The sequence below is a fragment of the Elephantulus edwardii genome, unplaced genomic scaffold (genome assembly GCF_000299155.1).
Source record: "Elephantulus edwardii isolate Elephantulus edwardi_28Jun2011 unplaced genomic scaffold, EleEdw1.0 scaffold00126, whole genome shotgun sequence".
Taxonomy (NCBI): domain Eukaryota; kingdom Metazoa; phylum Chordata; class Mammalia; order Macroscelidea; family Macroscelididae; genus Elephantulus; species Elephantulus edwardii.
Window position 1 is genome coordinate 1,214,509 of NW_006399876.1, and position 14,068 is coordinate 1,228,576.

At 53.7% G+C, this 14,068-nt stretch overlaps 1 protein-coding gene across 1 annotated transcript in view; it reads left to right on the top strand.

Moving 5' to 3' along the window:
- Nucleotides 1-14,068, top strand: part of MUC5AC (mucin 5AC, oligomeric mucus/gel-forming) — a 30,050-nt gene that overhangs the window by 6,243 nt on the left and 9,739 nt on the right. Inside the window, exons 13-34 of the mRNA XM_006893355.1 lie at nucleotides 801-911; nucleotides 1,248-1,317; nucleotides 1,398-1,535; nucleotides 1,640-1,804; nucleotides 2,534-2,628; nucleotides 3,835-3,961; nucleotides 4,194-4,449; nucleotides 4,524-4,576; nucleotides 5,513-5,613; nucleotides 5,956-6,107; nucleotides 6,624-6,762; nucleotides 7,082-7,195; nucleotides 7,394-7,573; nucleotides 8,628-8,867; nucleotides 9,234-9,390; nucleotides 10,211-10,339; nucleotides 10,873-11,035; nucleotides 11,141-11,184; nucleotides 11,271-11,477; nucleotides 12,141-12,877; nucleotides 13,259-13,570; nucleotides 13,883-14,068. Coding sequence (XP_006893417.1) covers nucleotides 801-911; nucleotides 1,248-1,317; nucleotides 1,398-1,535; nucleotides 1,640-1,804; nucleotides 2,534-2,628; nucleotides 3,835-3,961; nucleotides 4,194-4,449; nucleotides 4,524-4,576; nucleotides 5,513-5,613; nucleotides 5,956-6,107; nucleotides 6,624-6,762; nucleotides 7,082-7,195; nucleotides 7,394-7,573; nucleotides 8,628-8,867; nucleotides 9,234-9,390; nucleotides 10,211-10,339; nucleotides 10,873-11,035; nucleotides 11,141-11,184; nucleotides 11,271-11,477; nucleotides 12,141-12,877; nucleotides 13,259-13,570; nucleotides 13,883-14,068 — 3,876 coding nt within the window. The remainder of the gene's footprint in view (nucleotides 1-800; nucleotides 912-1,247; nucleotides 1,318-1,397; nucleotides 1,536-1,639; nucleotides 1,805-2,533; nucleotides 2,629-3,834; nucleotides 3,962-4,193; nucleotides 4,450-4,523; nucleotides 4,577-5,512; nucleotides 5,614-5,955; nucleotides 6,108-6,623; nucleotides 6,763-7,081; nucleotides 7,196-7,393; nucleotides 7,574-8,627; nucleotides 8,868-9,233; nucleotides 9,391-10,210; nucleotides 10,340-10,872; nucleotides 11,036-11,140; nucleotides 11,185-11,270; nucleotides 11,478-12,140; nucleotides 12,878-13,258; nucleotides 13,571-13,882) is intronic.

The following is a 14,068-nucleotide window of genomic DNA, read 5'->3' on the forward strand; positions in this document are numbered from 1 at the left end:
CGGCCCATGCCCAACCTGGCCCTCCCCAGCTCCACATCCCGGCCAGACTAGCTAGTGAAGGCCTCAGGGCACCACTCAGCCATCCCTGTACCAGTCAGCACTGTGCAACTGGTCTGTGCCGTGACCTCTCTGAACCTCTTGTTCTAGCCTTGTTTTTAAGTTAATAGGTGTAGTTTTTTTAAAGCAGTTGTAGCTTTACAGAAACATTGAAGAGAAGGTACGGAGCGTTTCCATACTTCCCGCCACCCCCTTGCACACACAGCTAATGTTGCTGTGATAACTGTTCCGTTTCATGAGCCACATGGCTACATTGCGGTAACTGCAGTGCCCTGCAGGACTCTTTCACTGCCTGTAGACTCTACGCTCCCTCGGTCCACCCATCTCCTCCACACTTGTCTGACTCGAGTGACTGCTTGTCAGGGTAGAACTGTGCTCCATTGGTTTTCCAGGGTGATTTTTCAGAAGTGAACCACCAGGCCTGTCTTGAGATGCTTCTGGGTGGGTGGGTGGGTGAGTGGGTGGGTTAAACCTTCAGCCTTTGGTCAGCAGGTGAGCACTTACTCACACGTGTACACTGTCTCCTTCTTCTGGCTTTTTGAGAAGGCCCCGAGGCTGGCCAGCACGTGTCTCCTCTGACTGAGCCCTCAGGCTCTGCGTACCCCCGGGTCCCATGGAGAAGGGGTCCTAAGACTACGCCCTTGGGGTTCTGTTAGTTTCTCTTTGCTGAGCTTACATACAAGAAGGAGACTCTGTAGTGGGGGTTGGCAGATAGGGGGAGATGAAAACCCTGTGTCCTGCAGCCCTGTGACGGCGGCGCCTTCACCGTGCTGGCTGAGCTGCGCAAATGTGGACTGACCGACAGCGAGACCTGCCTTAAGAGTGTGACGCTCAGTCTGGGTGGGGGCCAGACGGTGAGTGTGCTGGCCCTGGGAAAACAGCAAGATGAGGGCAGGGGGAGAGGACACATGATGAGTGCGTCCAGACCTGGCTGGGGAGGGGGTGGCCCAGGGTGCCTACCACTTTGCAGTGTTACTCATGCAGGGGACAGCTGAGTGATTGTCCCCCAAAATGACTGAGCTGTTAAGTCTACGGACTCTCATGGAGGGGCTGCAGGGTGAACTCCCCCCACCCCCAGGCCTGCTGGCGAAGGTCATCTAGCGTATCCTCAGACATCACTCAGTCCCACGGGGAAGGTGCAGGCAATGGGGGCTCCCCTGACTGGTCACTAACAAGTGCTGTGCCCTCAGGTCATCGTGGTCAAGGCCAGTGGTGAGGTGTTTGTGAACCAGATCTACACCCAGCTGCCCGTTTCTGCAGGTGAGGACTGCCCGTGAGGCCCGCACTGTCTGGGGACCCTATACCTCGCACCCCCTGAAGTACTATCCTTTTGCTTGCAGCCAATGTCACCCTCTTCAGGCCCTCTACCTTCTTCATCATTGCCCAGACCACCTTCGGCCTGCAGCTGGACATCCAGCTGGTGCCCACCATGCAGGTCTTCCTGCGGCTGACACCTACACTCCAAGGCCTGACCTGTGGTAAGAGGCACCAGCCTAGCTCCAGGTGTTGCCATGTCCCCAGGCCATAACCCCTTGGCCATCCATAGTGTCCAGGCCTCACGCCACCCTGTGCCCATGCCCAGGCCTCTGTGGGAACTTCAACAGCATCCAAGCAGATGACTTCCGGACCATCAGCGGGGTGGTGGAGGGAACAGCAGCCGCCTTCTTTAACACCTGGAAGACCCAGGCTTCCTGCCCTAACGTCAAGAACAGCTTCGAGGACCCCTGCTCCCTCAGTGTGGAGAATGGTACACATCTGCCCCCACTATCCTGCTGCCCTGGGGCCAGCCCATCCATGACATTTCTGCACTGAGGGGGTGACCCACTTGAACAGTGTCTGCCCAGAAGCCCCCAGGGCCATGAAAGTCCAGGCACAGGTCCAGCCAGTCACTCTGGCCTGCTTTAGAGGTAAAGAAGTTGGTGGTAGATGGACAAATTAACCAATACCAAGACTGGTATCACCATGGAATGTTCTGGAAGAAAATGAAGTCCCATCTTGAGGGCTTAGTGTACCTGTTTACCAGCCAGGGATGCTCCTTAGGGGGAGGCCCCGACACATAGCTCACTTGCCACATGTGGTACGTGTTTGTTTTATGGGCAATTTTGTGATGTTTGAGCCATGATGTTTGACCAGTTGTTCAGCCCTACATGGGTGGAGATTTCTGCTGGTCTCTTTCCTCTCCTTTGGGTCACCTAAGATGCAAGGACCCATCAGTGCTGAGGGGAGGGTCTTCAGGGACTCTGTGTCCACACACAGTGCCCACCACTAATGCCCCCAGTAGGTGAGCAGCTTGGGGGTGGGGGGTGGGAGGTGCAGCAGTTCAGAGAGAGCAGGAAGCCCATCAACCTGGTGACACCTCAGCTGTCTTTAGTGTGGAACCTTTAGTCTGCATCTTGGGCTGTGCAATGAACTGTTATGCACTGACCTGGGGTGGTGTGGGCCTAAGTCATCTGGCATGCACCTCCTGTGTCCACAGAGAAGTATGCACAACACTGGTGCTCACTGCTGACAGACACAGAGGGACCGTTCGCCCACTGCCATGCCACAGTGAACCCGGCCACCTACTACTCAGTAAGACTCACTTCCTGCTCCCCTCCCAGCTGAGTCCCCACATGGACTGTGACGTCATCTTCAGGAGACAAGAGAAAGCACTAGAATGGGGAGAACTTGCAGGGAGATGTGAGGGCTGGAGGTGACTTGCCCATGTCTTTCTTTGCCTGACTCCACCTAGCCTTCCATCAGTCAAGATAGGGGAGCCTGGAACCAATCCTGAGCCTCCAATTTCATTATCTTCTTTTGTTCCTTTTATCCCATCCATTCACCCACTCACCTATACATCCATCCATGTAGCCATGCATCCATGCATCCATCCATCCATCCACCCACCCATCCATTTATCTGTCCATGCATACATTCATCACATACACCTATCCACCCATCTATTTATCCATCCATCTAATCACCTATCCACCCATTCTTCTATCTATCTATCTATCTATCTATCTATCTATCTATCTATCATCCATCTATCATTCATCTTTCATCCATCCATCCATCCACACACCTGTCCATCATCTACTATTCATCCATCATCCATCCATCTATCCATCCACCTGTCCATCATCTACTATTCATCCATTATCCATCCATCCATCCATCCATCCATCCACCCATTCATCTATCCATCCACACAACTTTTCATCAATCCATCCATCCATCCATCCATCCATCCATCCATCCATCCATCCATCCATCTATCCTCCATCCATCCATTCACACAACCATCCATCTATCCATCCATCTATCCATCATCCATCCATCCATCCATCCATCCATCCATCCATCCATCCATCCACACAATCATGCATGCATGCATCCATCCACCCACTTATTTACCGGGGATGTCTGACACCTCACCACCTTATAACAGACACAGAAGTTCACACTAGGATTCTGGTAAGTGGAACTCTGGGGTGGTCCTCATTTTGTTTCTGAACCTGTCAGAGTATAATAAAATAAGACTGGCCTCTGGAACTCTAACTCATTACAGAACACCCCCACGTAGAGCACTTGATTCTTAAATCCTCAGCTCAAAACCCATAGCAGATGTGGGAGAAGAGTCTGGCAAGGCTTGAAGCAGGTCTCAGAGGAGGTAGTGAGGTCCCATGGAAAAACAAGGGTCTCAGAGAGACACAAGATGGGAAACTAAGAAAGAGGCTGGAATGTGGGGTGCCAATACTTACTTGAGGTCCCAACCTGCCCCACTCTCCTCCCCAGAACTGCATGTTCGACACATGCAACTGTGAGAAGACTGAGGACTGCCTGTGCGCAGCGCTGTCTGCCTACGTGCACACATGTGCGGCTAAAGGAGTGCTGCTGCGTGGCTGGAGGGACCGTGTGTGCGGTGAGTTCATGCCCGAGGGCTCGAGGAGAGCCCTGCAAACCTTAGCACACACCACCCTCACCAGCCACTGGTAACCTGGGGACTTAGACACACACTCCCTGCACCTGGGACTCTGCAAATAAGAAGCAGTGGTCCGGGAGTGAAGGCAGAGGAGCATTTAGAAGACTTTGGTGATCACTACCCAGCTCTACTTTTGATTGACCTGAATCTTCCTTTTCTGGGGTCTCTGCAGCAAAACCCATGACCACCTGCCCCAAGTCACTGACCTACATTGACTATGTCAGTACCTGCCAACCCACTTGCCGCTCTCTGAGCGAAGAGGATGTCACTTGCCAGATCAGCTTTGTGCCTGTGGATGGCTGTGTCTGCGCCAATGGCACATTCCTGGATGACTCGGGCAAGTGTGTGCCAGCTGCCTACTGCCCCTGCTACTATCGGGGCTCGGTGGTGCCCAACGGAGAGTCAGTTCACGATGGCGGGACCGTCTGGTAAGATCCTGCAATCAGAGTCAGGCTGGTGGGACTAAGGCCTGAGCAGGGCTCTGATGGTACTCTCCCCACAGCACCTGCACTAAGGGGACACTGACCTGCGTCGGAGGCCATGCTCCCACCTCAGGTGAGTGCTTCAGCTTTGAGAGGAAGGAAAGTGCAGTAAGCCCATGAAGTGAGTCTGGGACCAACTATATCCCACATCCACCTGGCTCAGTGATAGGGGGCAGCTTCTCTGAACCAAGGGCAACCTACATCCCCCCCGGAGTCAGCACGGGGGGATGACGTGGCAAGGGAATGCATACATGCCACACATGCTCATATGCATGTATACACACACACACACACACACACACACACACACACACACACACACATGCCTGGTCCACTCACATTCATACATGCACACATCCATACTACACACATGCACACACACACAGACCCCATGTACATATACACCTCACATACACACATGTGCACATGCAAACACTCACATACACACAACACACATATACATATACATGTACACACACAAGCACATTTTAAACACACATGCCCATAGTCACATATGCAAGCATAGGGTATGACATAGGATATACATGTAAATGTGCACTCACATACTATACACACACAGTCACATGCATGCACATACTCACACAGACACATGTGCTGGCAGCTTCTGGTCCAAGCCACTGTGAAGCTGCTGTTACCAGCAGCATGGGACGAGGGAGTAGGGTCACCCCTACAGCTGGGCTGCACCCAGATGAGCAGAGAGAGGTGATATGTGCCCAACTGCCAAATATTGTCCCTCAGGGCACTGGTTTTCGCCATCTACCTCTAAATGCTCTGTGGCCTTCACTTCCTGGCAGCCCTTGACGTGCTCATTCACAATATCCACCTTCACGTGAATGACAGTCGGCCTGTCCTATCTTGGGTTTCCTTGAGCAGATTAGAGGTTAGACCTTGGAGGACCTGCACACTCTGCTCCTATTGGTGGTGGGATGCCCTGCAAGGAGGAACAGGTGTGGGGGGAAGGGCCCCTGAATGGCATCCCCTTCCCCAGTCTGCAGAGCACCCATGGTCTACTTTGACTGCCGGAATGCCACATCTGGAGCTGCAGGAGCTGGCTGTCAGAAGAGCTGCCACACCCTGGACATGGCCTGTGTAAGGATGTGGGTCCCTCTGATGCCTGTGCAGAGGGTCCAAGGCCTCAGAGCAAGTAGACCCTTGGAACCACCACTGCCATACAGTGACCTGCATGAGCCACACCCAGGCAGGGGTCCTGGGAGATCATGAGTGTCACCTCCTGGGCCCTCGACTCCCTTGCTTGCCAGGGTCACTGTCCCTGAGGTCCCAGGGTAGCTCAAGCAGGCCAGGCAGGGAGTCCTTGGCTCCTCTCGGTCCCTGTCTTGTCCACCCTATCCCTACCCAAGTTCTTGTGCACACTCTCTGGCTCTGCACACTGCTTCAGTTTGACCTCATCACCTGTGTCTGTTGCCTCTGCAGTACAGCCCCCAGTGTATCTCTGGCTGCGTGTGCCCCGACGGGCTAGTGTCTGATGGTGAAGGCGGCTGCATCGTAGCAGCTGACTGCCCCTGTGTGCACAATGAGGCCAGCTACAAGGCTGGCCAAACCATCCGTGTCGGCTGCAATGCGTGGTGTGTATCAGCAGGGCCCTGGCTGGGGTGTTCAGGCCATGCAACGGTCCCCAAGGTGGGCAATGTCCCTTAGAGGCAGAGCGAAACCCCAAACACCACATACCACCCACTCCATCAAATGAGTTCTGCTCACAGCACCCCATCGAACTTCCGAGGCCAGGAAACTTCCTGAAGGACACAGTTTCGCCTTTTTACTACAGAGCATCTGGTAGATTCAAATCACTAACCTTTTAATTACAAACACAGCATGCAACACACTGCACCACCAGGGTTCCTTCAGAGGCAGAGCAGGTCCCTAGAAAGACGTCCTTGGGACACATAAACAAATGTATGTAACTGCAGCCACAGAGCCTAATCACAGAGGGGGGGCTCAGTCCTGACTCCTGGGGTGCTGATGTCCCCCCTGGATTAGGAGCTATACCCTAACTGAGGCCCCACGGGGTCTCAGACAAACCAAGCTCCCAGTAGGGTGCGTGCCACAGCCTGACCTAACTTGTGACTGCACCCTGCCCGTAGTACCTGCAAGAACAGGATGTGGCAGTGTACCCAGGAGCCCTGCCTAGCCACCTGTGCAGTGTATGGGGATGGCCACTACCTCACCTTTGATGGCCAGCGTTTCACCTTTGAAGGGGACTGCGAGTACACGCTGGTACAGGTGTGTGGGTGCTTACAGGGCCCCTGTGGCAGCCCCGTTCGAGGCTCAGCCCGCCCGCCCCCATCTTAGGGCCTCTTCAGGCTCAGTGCCCTCCCTGTGCTACTCACACTGTCTTGCCTACAACTCAGACCATTCCTGTCATGCTCAAGGCCACACCCTAGACTCAGCACTCCTTACCTCTGTGGACTACCATCCCATAGCCACACCTCCTCTGCAACCTAGCACCCATCCCTGTACCATCTTGCACCTTGTGGTGTGGGGGTCAGCCTTATTCCCTGGATGGTGAGGGGACAGCTGGGACAGCTTCCTGCACTCCTAGGACCACTGTGGAGGCAACAGCAGCACCCAGGGCTCCTTCCGAGTTGTCACCGAGAACATTCCCTGTGGTACGACAGGGACCACCTGCTCCAAGGCCATCAAAGTATTCGTGGGGGTGAGTAGAGAGCACTGACTTCTTGATAGGGTGAGTGAGTAGGAGGTGGGCTGTTCTAGATGAGATGTTCTCAGCAGGGTGAGTGAGTGACCAAGGGGAACAAGTGACTTCTTCAGAAGACATTGCTCTGGCAGTGTTCACAGGGTACCAGAGGCAAGCCTTCTGGTAGAGCCTGAGTCCCAGCTTCCTTCTTTGCAGAGCTATGAACTGAAGCTGAGCAGTGGAAAAGTGGAAGTAATTGAGAAGGGGACTGGGCAGGTGGTGCCCTATTCCATCCGTCAGATGGGCATCTACCTGGTTGTGGACACAGATGTTGGCCTCGTGCTCCAGTGGGACAAGAAGACCAGCCTCTTTCTCAGACTTAGTCCTGAATTCAAGGTCAGCCAGTGTCCAGGACACCCTCTGCCTTCCCCACCCTTCTGGCTGTCCCTGCAGGGAGAGAAAGACAGCCCTCTGGGAACACAGAATATGTAGGATGAGGGAGGGAGAGGCAGTCAGAGAGAGAAAGAGAGAAAAAAAGAGAGCGAGGAGGAAGAGAGAAACAGACAGAGATATAAAGAGATAAAAAGAAAAAGGGAGAGAGACAGAGACGGAAATAGACTGAGAAAGGGAGAGAGATACAAACAGAGGGGGGGAGAGAGAGAGAGGGAGTGGGAGAGAAGGATGTGTGTGTGTGTGTGTGTGTGTGTGTGTGTGTGTGTGTATATAGAGAGAGAGAGAGAGAGAGAGAGGAAGAGAGAGAGAAGGAGGGGGAGAGAGAGAAAAGGAGAGGGAGAAAATAGGAGAGGGAGAGGCTGAGAGAAGGAGAGGAAGGATACAGAAAAAAGGAGGTAGGGAAGATCCCTGGGGCTACCTCTGGGAAGGACTGCCCATCTAGAGATCCTACTGATATTTGTTATAAGACCTTTCCCCAGAGAAACCTACTCTGGCCTGGTCCCTGAGATTTCTGGAAGACCAGTAAGGTGACCAGTCCTCTATCCAGGTCTAGTCACAAGAGAGACCAGACCCTTGTCCTGCACCTGCCTCCTGCATCCAGATCCAGTCTTATGTCACCTCTTTTATCTTGAACCTGTGTACCATATTCCATATCTGCATCCCTCATTCTGCAACTATATCTCACAGACCTCATCGTGCTTTCTTCATCTTGAACTCATGTACTGCATCCCATACCTGCACCCCACATCCAGCAGTTGCACCCCATGTCCCTCCAGCACGATCAGGAAGACTAAGAGAAGAAGAAACAAAGCTCGTTTTGCTGTTAGACTGTGGGCTTGTGGTCTTGGAATATCCAGGATGGCCCATCTCTGTCTGACTGTGGGGGTACACTGAGAACTCCCTCCACACTTCACAGACCTTTAGCTTCCAGGCCTCTTGGTGTTACTGTTGAGCCCCTTCCTGGTTCTTGGTCCACAACCCCTTTGCCTGTCCACAGGGGAAGGTGTGTGGGCTGTGTGGCAACTTCGACGGCAATGCTATCAATGACTTCACCACACGGAGCCTGTCCGTGGTGGGCGACGTGCTGGAGTTCGGGAACAGCTGGAAGTTCTCACCATCCTGCCCAGATGCCCTCGCCCCCAGAGACCCGTGCACGGCCAACCCTTATCGCAAGTCGTGGGCCCAGAAGCAGTGCAGCATCCTCCACAGTGCCACCTTCACCACCTGCCATGCCCACGTATGGAGCCTTGGAGGGAGGAGGGAGGGTCTAAGATGCAGGGGACCAAGCATAAAAAGGATTGCAATAGGTGGGAACATTTGGAACTGGGGAAACTGCATTGTGGAACAACTGCAAAGCACCAACCTAGGCCACATTGATCGTTTTGTGAAGATCCTGCCAGCCATTGGACTGAAGGATCCTAGCAGCGTTAAATTGCTGGGTGTGGCTTGAGGGTACGGTGCTCAGCATAGCCCCCTGCCTCATGGTTTCTTTGGGATCCTAATATTGTTTTCACGGAGCTACTGTGAACAGCAATCAGGTCGACATTAGCCTAACTCCAAGACACCAGGGAGACGCCCCTTGAATCTGACATCTCTCTTGCAGGTGGAGCCCACCAAATACTACGAGGCCTGTGTGAGCGACGCGTGTGCCTGCGACTCGGGCGGTGACTGTGAATGCTTCTGCACGGCTGTGGCGGCCTATGCCCAGGCCTGCCAAGATGCAGGCGTGTGTGTGTCCTGGCGCAGCCCGGACGTCTGCCGTGAGTCGGGGCTCTGTCCGCGGTGCTGAAGGGAAGGGAGGCAGGGCTCTGTCCGCGGTGCTGAAGGGAAGGGAGACAGGGCTCTGTCCGCGGTGCTGAAGGGAAGGGCGACAGTACTCTAACAACGGTGCTCTGTCCGTGGTGCTGATGTGGCGTCGACCCGTGGAGGCTGTCTGTGGTGCTGAAGGGACGTGATTGGGTCTTCCAGGCCCAAGCACTGGTCCAGTAACCTCACAGCAGCAGTGATCACTGAGGATCTTCCCTCCCCAAGCACCAGATCAGCAGCCTCACTAAATTCCTCCTTCTCTGACAGTTTGGTAGTCTCTGGTGCTGAGGGTGCAAGAGGCTGGGCTCTGTCTGCAGGGCTGAAAGGGTAGGAATTGGGGGATACTGAGCAGCCACTCCACCCAGGATGCATGGCTGATAGGAGAGGCAGACAAAAGGAAATAATTGATGAGGGACACTGCTGACCTTGGAAGACTTTCTGGAGTCAAAGGTGCCCGGAGACCCACTTTCTACGCTGTAGGCCAGATGAAGTCTGAGCCAGGTGGAGAGTAGCTGGGGAGCCCCTCCAATCCACACCTTTCCAAAGGGAGATCTCTAATCCAGTCCTTCACACAGTCTCATTTTATGAGTGGTCAGTCTGAGTCCCTGGGGGCCACGTCCAGAGATCAGGAGTGGAAAATTATTCCCTCTCATTTAGATATCTTTGGATCAGGGATGCTGCTCCCACCTAGAGGCTGTATGTCAGAGGTTACTGAAGGTCTTCTAGTCCCAAGCACTGACCCACAGCCTCACTGAGTTCTCACTTCTCTGACAGCCTTGTTCTGTGACTACTACAACCCCAATGGGGAATGTGAGTGGCACTATCAGCCATGCGGGGCCCCCTGCATGAGGACCTGCCGGAATCCTAGTGGGCGCTGCCTCCATGATGTGCATGGCCTGGAAGGTGAGGGGCATGTAATTTCTGGGTCTCAGTCACCTGAGGGGTGAGGGGGGTTCCTCATGAAGTCTGAGAGTGGGACAGGGGCCCTGCTGGCTCAGAGGGTAGAGCTGAATACTTTGGTTCATGCAAAAGACTGTCCCAAGGTTCCTGGAATCTGAGTTGGGTTGGTTGTGGGATCCTGGGATTTAAGATCTGCCCTGAGTTCTTGGTTCCTGTGTTAGAAGCTGTGTTAAGGTTTCCCTGATCTGTATTGACATCTGTCCTAGGCTATTGGAATCTATCTTGAGGTCTGTTCTCGGTCTTTAGAGTCTGATTTGGGGTCTGTTCTGGGTCTTGGATTCTGTGTTGGGTATATCCTGGGGGTACTATGATCTGGGGCCGGGAGCCTACCTATGCTGTGGACCCTCAGTCAGGCTAATCCTTCCTAAAACAAGAGGAGGCTTCACAGCTGCTGTGTACACCAGGCATAGCCTTTCAGGTGAGGCCCAGGCCAGTAGGACTGAGTGTGGTTAGGACTCATGTATCCCATCCTTCAGGCTGTTACCCCAAGTGCCCACCAGAGGCTCCCATCTTTGATGAGGATGAGATGCAGTGTGTAGCCCAGTGCTCGACTCCACCACCTCCACCACCCTGCCGTGTCCGGGGCAAGGATTACCGGCCAGGTGCCTCTGTGCCATCTAGCGAGAATTGTAAAACCTGGTGAGTTGCTGGACTGGGCAGATGAGGTGGACAGGGTCCAGAACACATGAATGGAAAGCCCACCACCCACCTGGCCCAGCCCCAACGGACTTCCTTCTTTTCCAGTATCTGCACTGAGAATGGTGTTGAATGTGTTTACGATGCTGAAGGTGAGTCAAGGTTGACCTTCCTGGGTGTGAGATCAGGGCCTGCACTGAACCTTGGCTCTTTACACTTTGCTATCTGTTCTTCATAGCTTGTATCTGCACCTATGGTGGGCAGCAATTCCACCCTGGGGATGTCATCTATCACACTGCGGACGGCACTGGGTCCTGCATCACTGCCCGCTGTGTGGCCAACGGCACCATTGAGAGGGAGGTCTCTTTCTGTGACACCAGCACTGCACCCACCACCACTTTCTCCTTCTCCACCACCCCAAATGGTAAGACTGCATGTGGCTCTTGCCTGAGAGTGACTATCAGCAGAGAGGCCTTAGGTGCCATCATGGGGCTCGTCCACCAAGTTGATCTTTAAGCTTCCTACATTCACTTGAACTCTGCAGCCAGAGGCAAACTCTGGGGGACAGGCAAGGACACAGAGATGTCCCTGATGTCCTTTGGAGTTTCCTCCACAGCTAGAGAAGAGAGCTGGGTCCCATGCTGAGCCCCAACAGGGCAGGGCTAGAGTGACATATCATGGGGAGACTTGGAACATGCACCTGGGGAGTCTACCCAAGTCATTCCTGTTGTTCAACTTGCATGCACACTTAACTGCTAAGACCTCACCCTCTCCTGATGAGGTGGTGTCTAAGGGCTGCCTGAACCCTGTCATTACTCCAAGAGCAAACAAGGACACCTCTGAGGCTGTGAGATGTCACCTGGGAACAGCACTCCTCTTGAGCAAGAACTGTTTATCCATCTATTCACTCAGCCAATGTGCATGTTCCTCAGGGAGTGCCCCCCCCACTATTGCTGAACTCCAGGGGTGTGAAGACAGGTAGTCAATGTGACCCACATTCAGATGTGAGATGGGCTGTAAAGAAACTGAAAGCTGGTGGGCAGTGGTGAGGGTCTCTTTAGGCTGCGGTGATCGTGACACTCAAACACTAACCTTCTCTTGCCCACAGCGGGGAGTTCTCCCCAGTCTACAGTAAGCACATTTACAAGCAAGATCCTCTCAACAGCTCCAGGCACTTCTCCCAAGTCAGCATCTGTCCCAGGCTGTGGGGAGCTGTGCCAGTGGACTCCATGGCTGGACGTCAGCCACCCAGGGCAGGGAGTGGACAGTGGAGACTTTGACACACTACAGAACCTACGTGACCACGGGTTCAGGATTTGTCAGGAGCCCAAGGAAGTGAAGTGCCGTGCTGAGAATATGCCTGATGTGCCCCTGGAGGCACTGGGGCAGCACGTGGAATGTAGTCGGACAGGGGGACTGATCTGCTACAACAAAGACCAGGCCTCAGGGCTCTGTGACAACTACCAGATCCAAATTCTGTGCTGTTCTCCACTGCCCTGTCCCACTCTCAGCAGCAGCAGCACAGCCTCAACCTCCACCCCTGGCACACACAGGACACTCCATACCAGTCTCTCTACTGCTGCCACAGCACCTCCCCAAGGCTCCTCCACACCTGCCCCAGGCACACACACGCCTGTTCCAGGAACTTATATGCCTTCTCCAGGTACTCACACATCTGCCCCAGGCTCCTCCACACCTGCCCCAGGCACACACACGCCTGTTCCAGGAACTTATATGCCTTCTCCAGGTACTCACACATCTGCCCCAGGCTCCTCCACACCTGCCCCAGGCACCCACTCACCTGTCCCAGGCTCCCCCACACCTGCCCCAGGCTTCTCTACACTTGTTCCAAGCACCCATACACCTGCCCAAGGTACTCACACACCTGTCCCAGATACTCACACATCTGTTCCAGGTACCCACACACCTGTCCCAAGTATTCACACACCTATCCCAGGTACTCAAACACCTGTCCCAGGCACTCATACACCTGTCTCAGGCACCCACACACCTGTCCCAGGTACCTACACATCTGTCACAGGCATTCATACACCTGTCCCAGGCTCTTCCACATCTGCCCCAGGTACCCACACACTTGTCTCAGGTACTCACACACCTTCACTGAGTATGTTCACACATACCTCAGGCTCCTTCACAACCATCAAAACAAGTGTTTCAACCTCTAGACAAACACTAGAGACAACAGATATAATATCCTATACTAAGCCCAGTACGATCTCTTGCTTACAAGAAAGGTGTGAGTGGACCAAATGGCTTGATGGCAGCTACCCTAAGCCTGATAGAAACAGTGGAGATTTTGATACTTTCCATGACTTGAGAGCCAAAGGTTACGATATCTGTAAGCACCCTAAAGCAGTGGAGTGCAGAGCAGAGTGGTTCCCACACATCCCACTAAACGAACTAGGGCAGAATGTAACCTGTAGTAAGACAGAAGGGCTACTCTGTCTGAACAAGGACCAGCAGCCTCCGATTTGCTACAACTATGAGATCCGCATCCTTTGCTGCAGCATTGTGGATGTGTGCACAACTGTCACTACTCATTCACCTGGGACAACACACATGGCCCCTCCATCTGTCCCTACAACTACTGCAACCTCTCAAACAACAACCACTTCAGGCACACCATCTCCAGTTCCCAAAACCACAGTCTCTATTCCCACAACCGGCTCAAGCTCTAGTACTACAACCACCACACGTATTTCAGCGACTCACTTCCATGTATCTGCAACAACTCCCACCACTGTGGCTGTTACACCTTCAATCTCTTTCCAAAACACCAGCACAACCTCTGTCCCTCCAACCACTGTTTCTCCAACTCCCCTAACTAAGGTCTCCTCATCAACCTCAAATACAACCCCTGCAAACAGGACAACCACCACCCCTCCTGAGACCAGGCACTTGAACACTGTGACCACATGCATGAACCAGTGCTCGTGGAGCAAGTGGTTTGATGTGGACTTCCCATCCTCTGGGCCCCACGGTGGAGACGTGGAAACTTATGACAACATCCTCAGA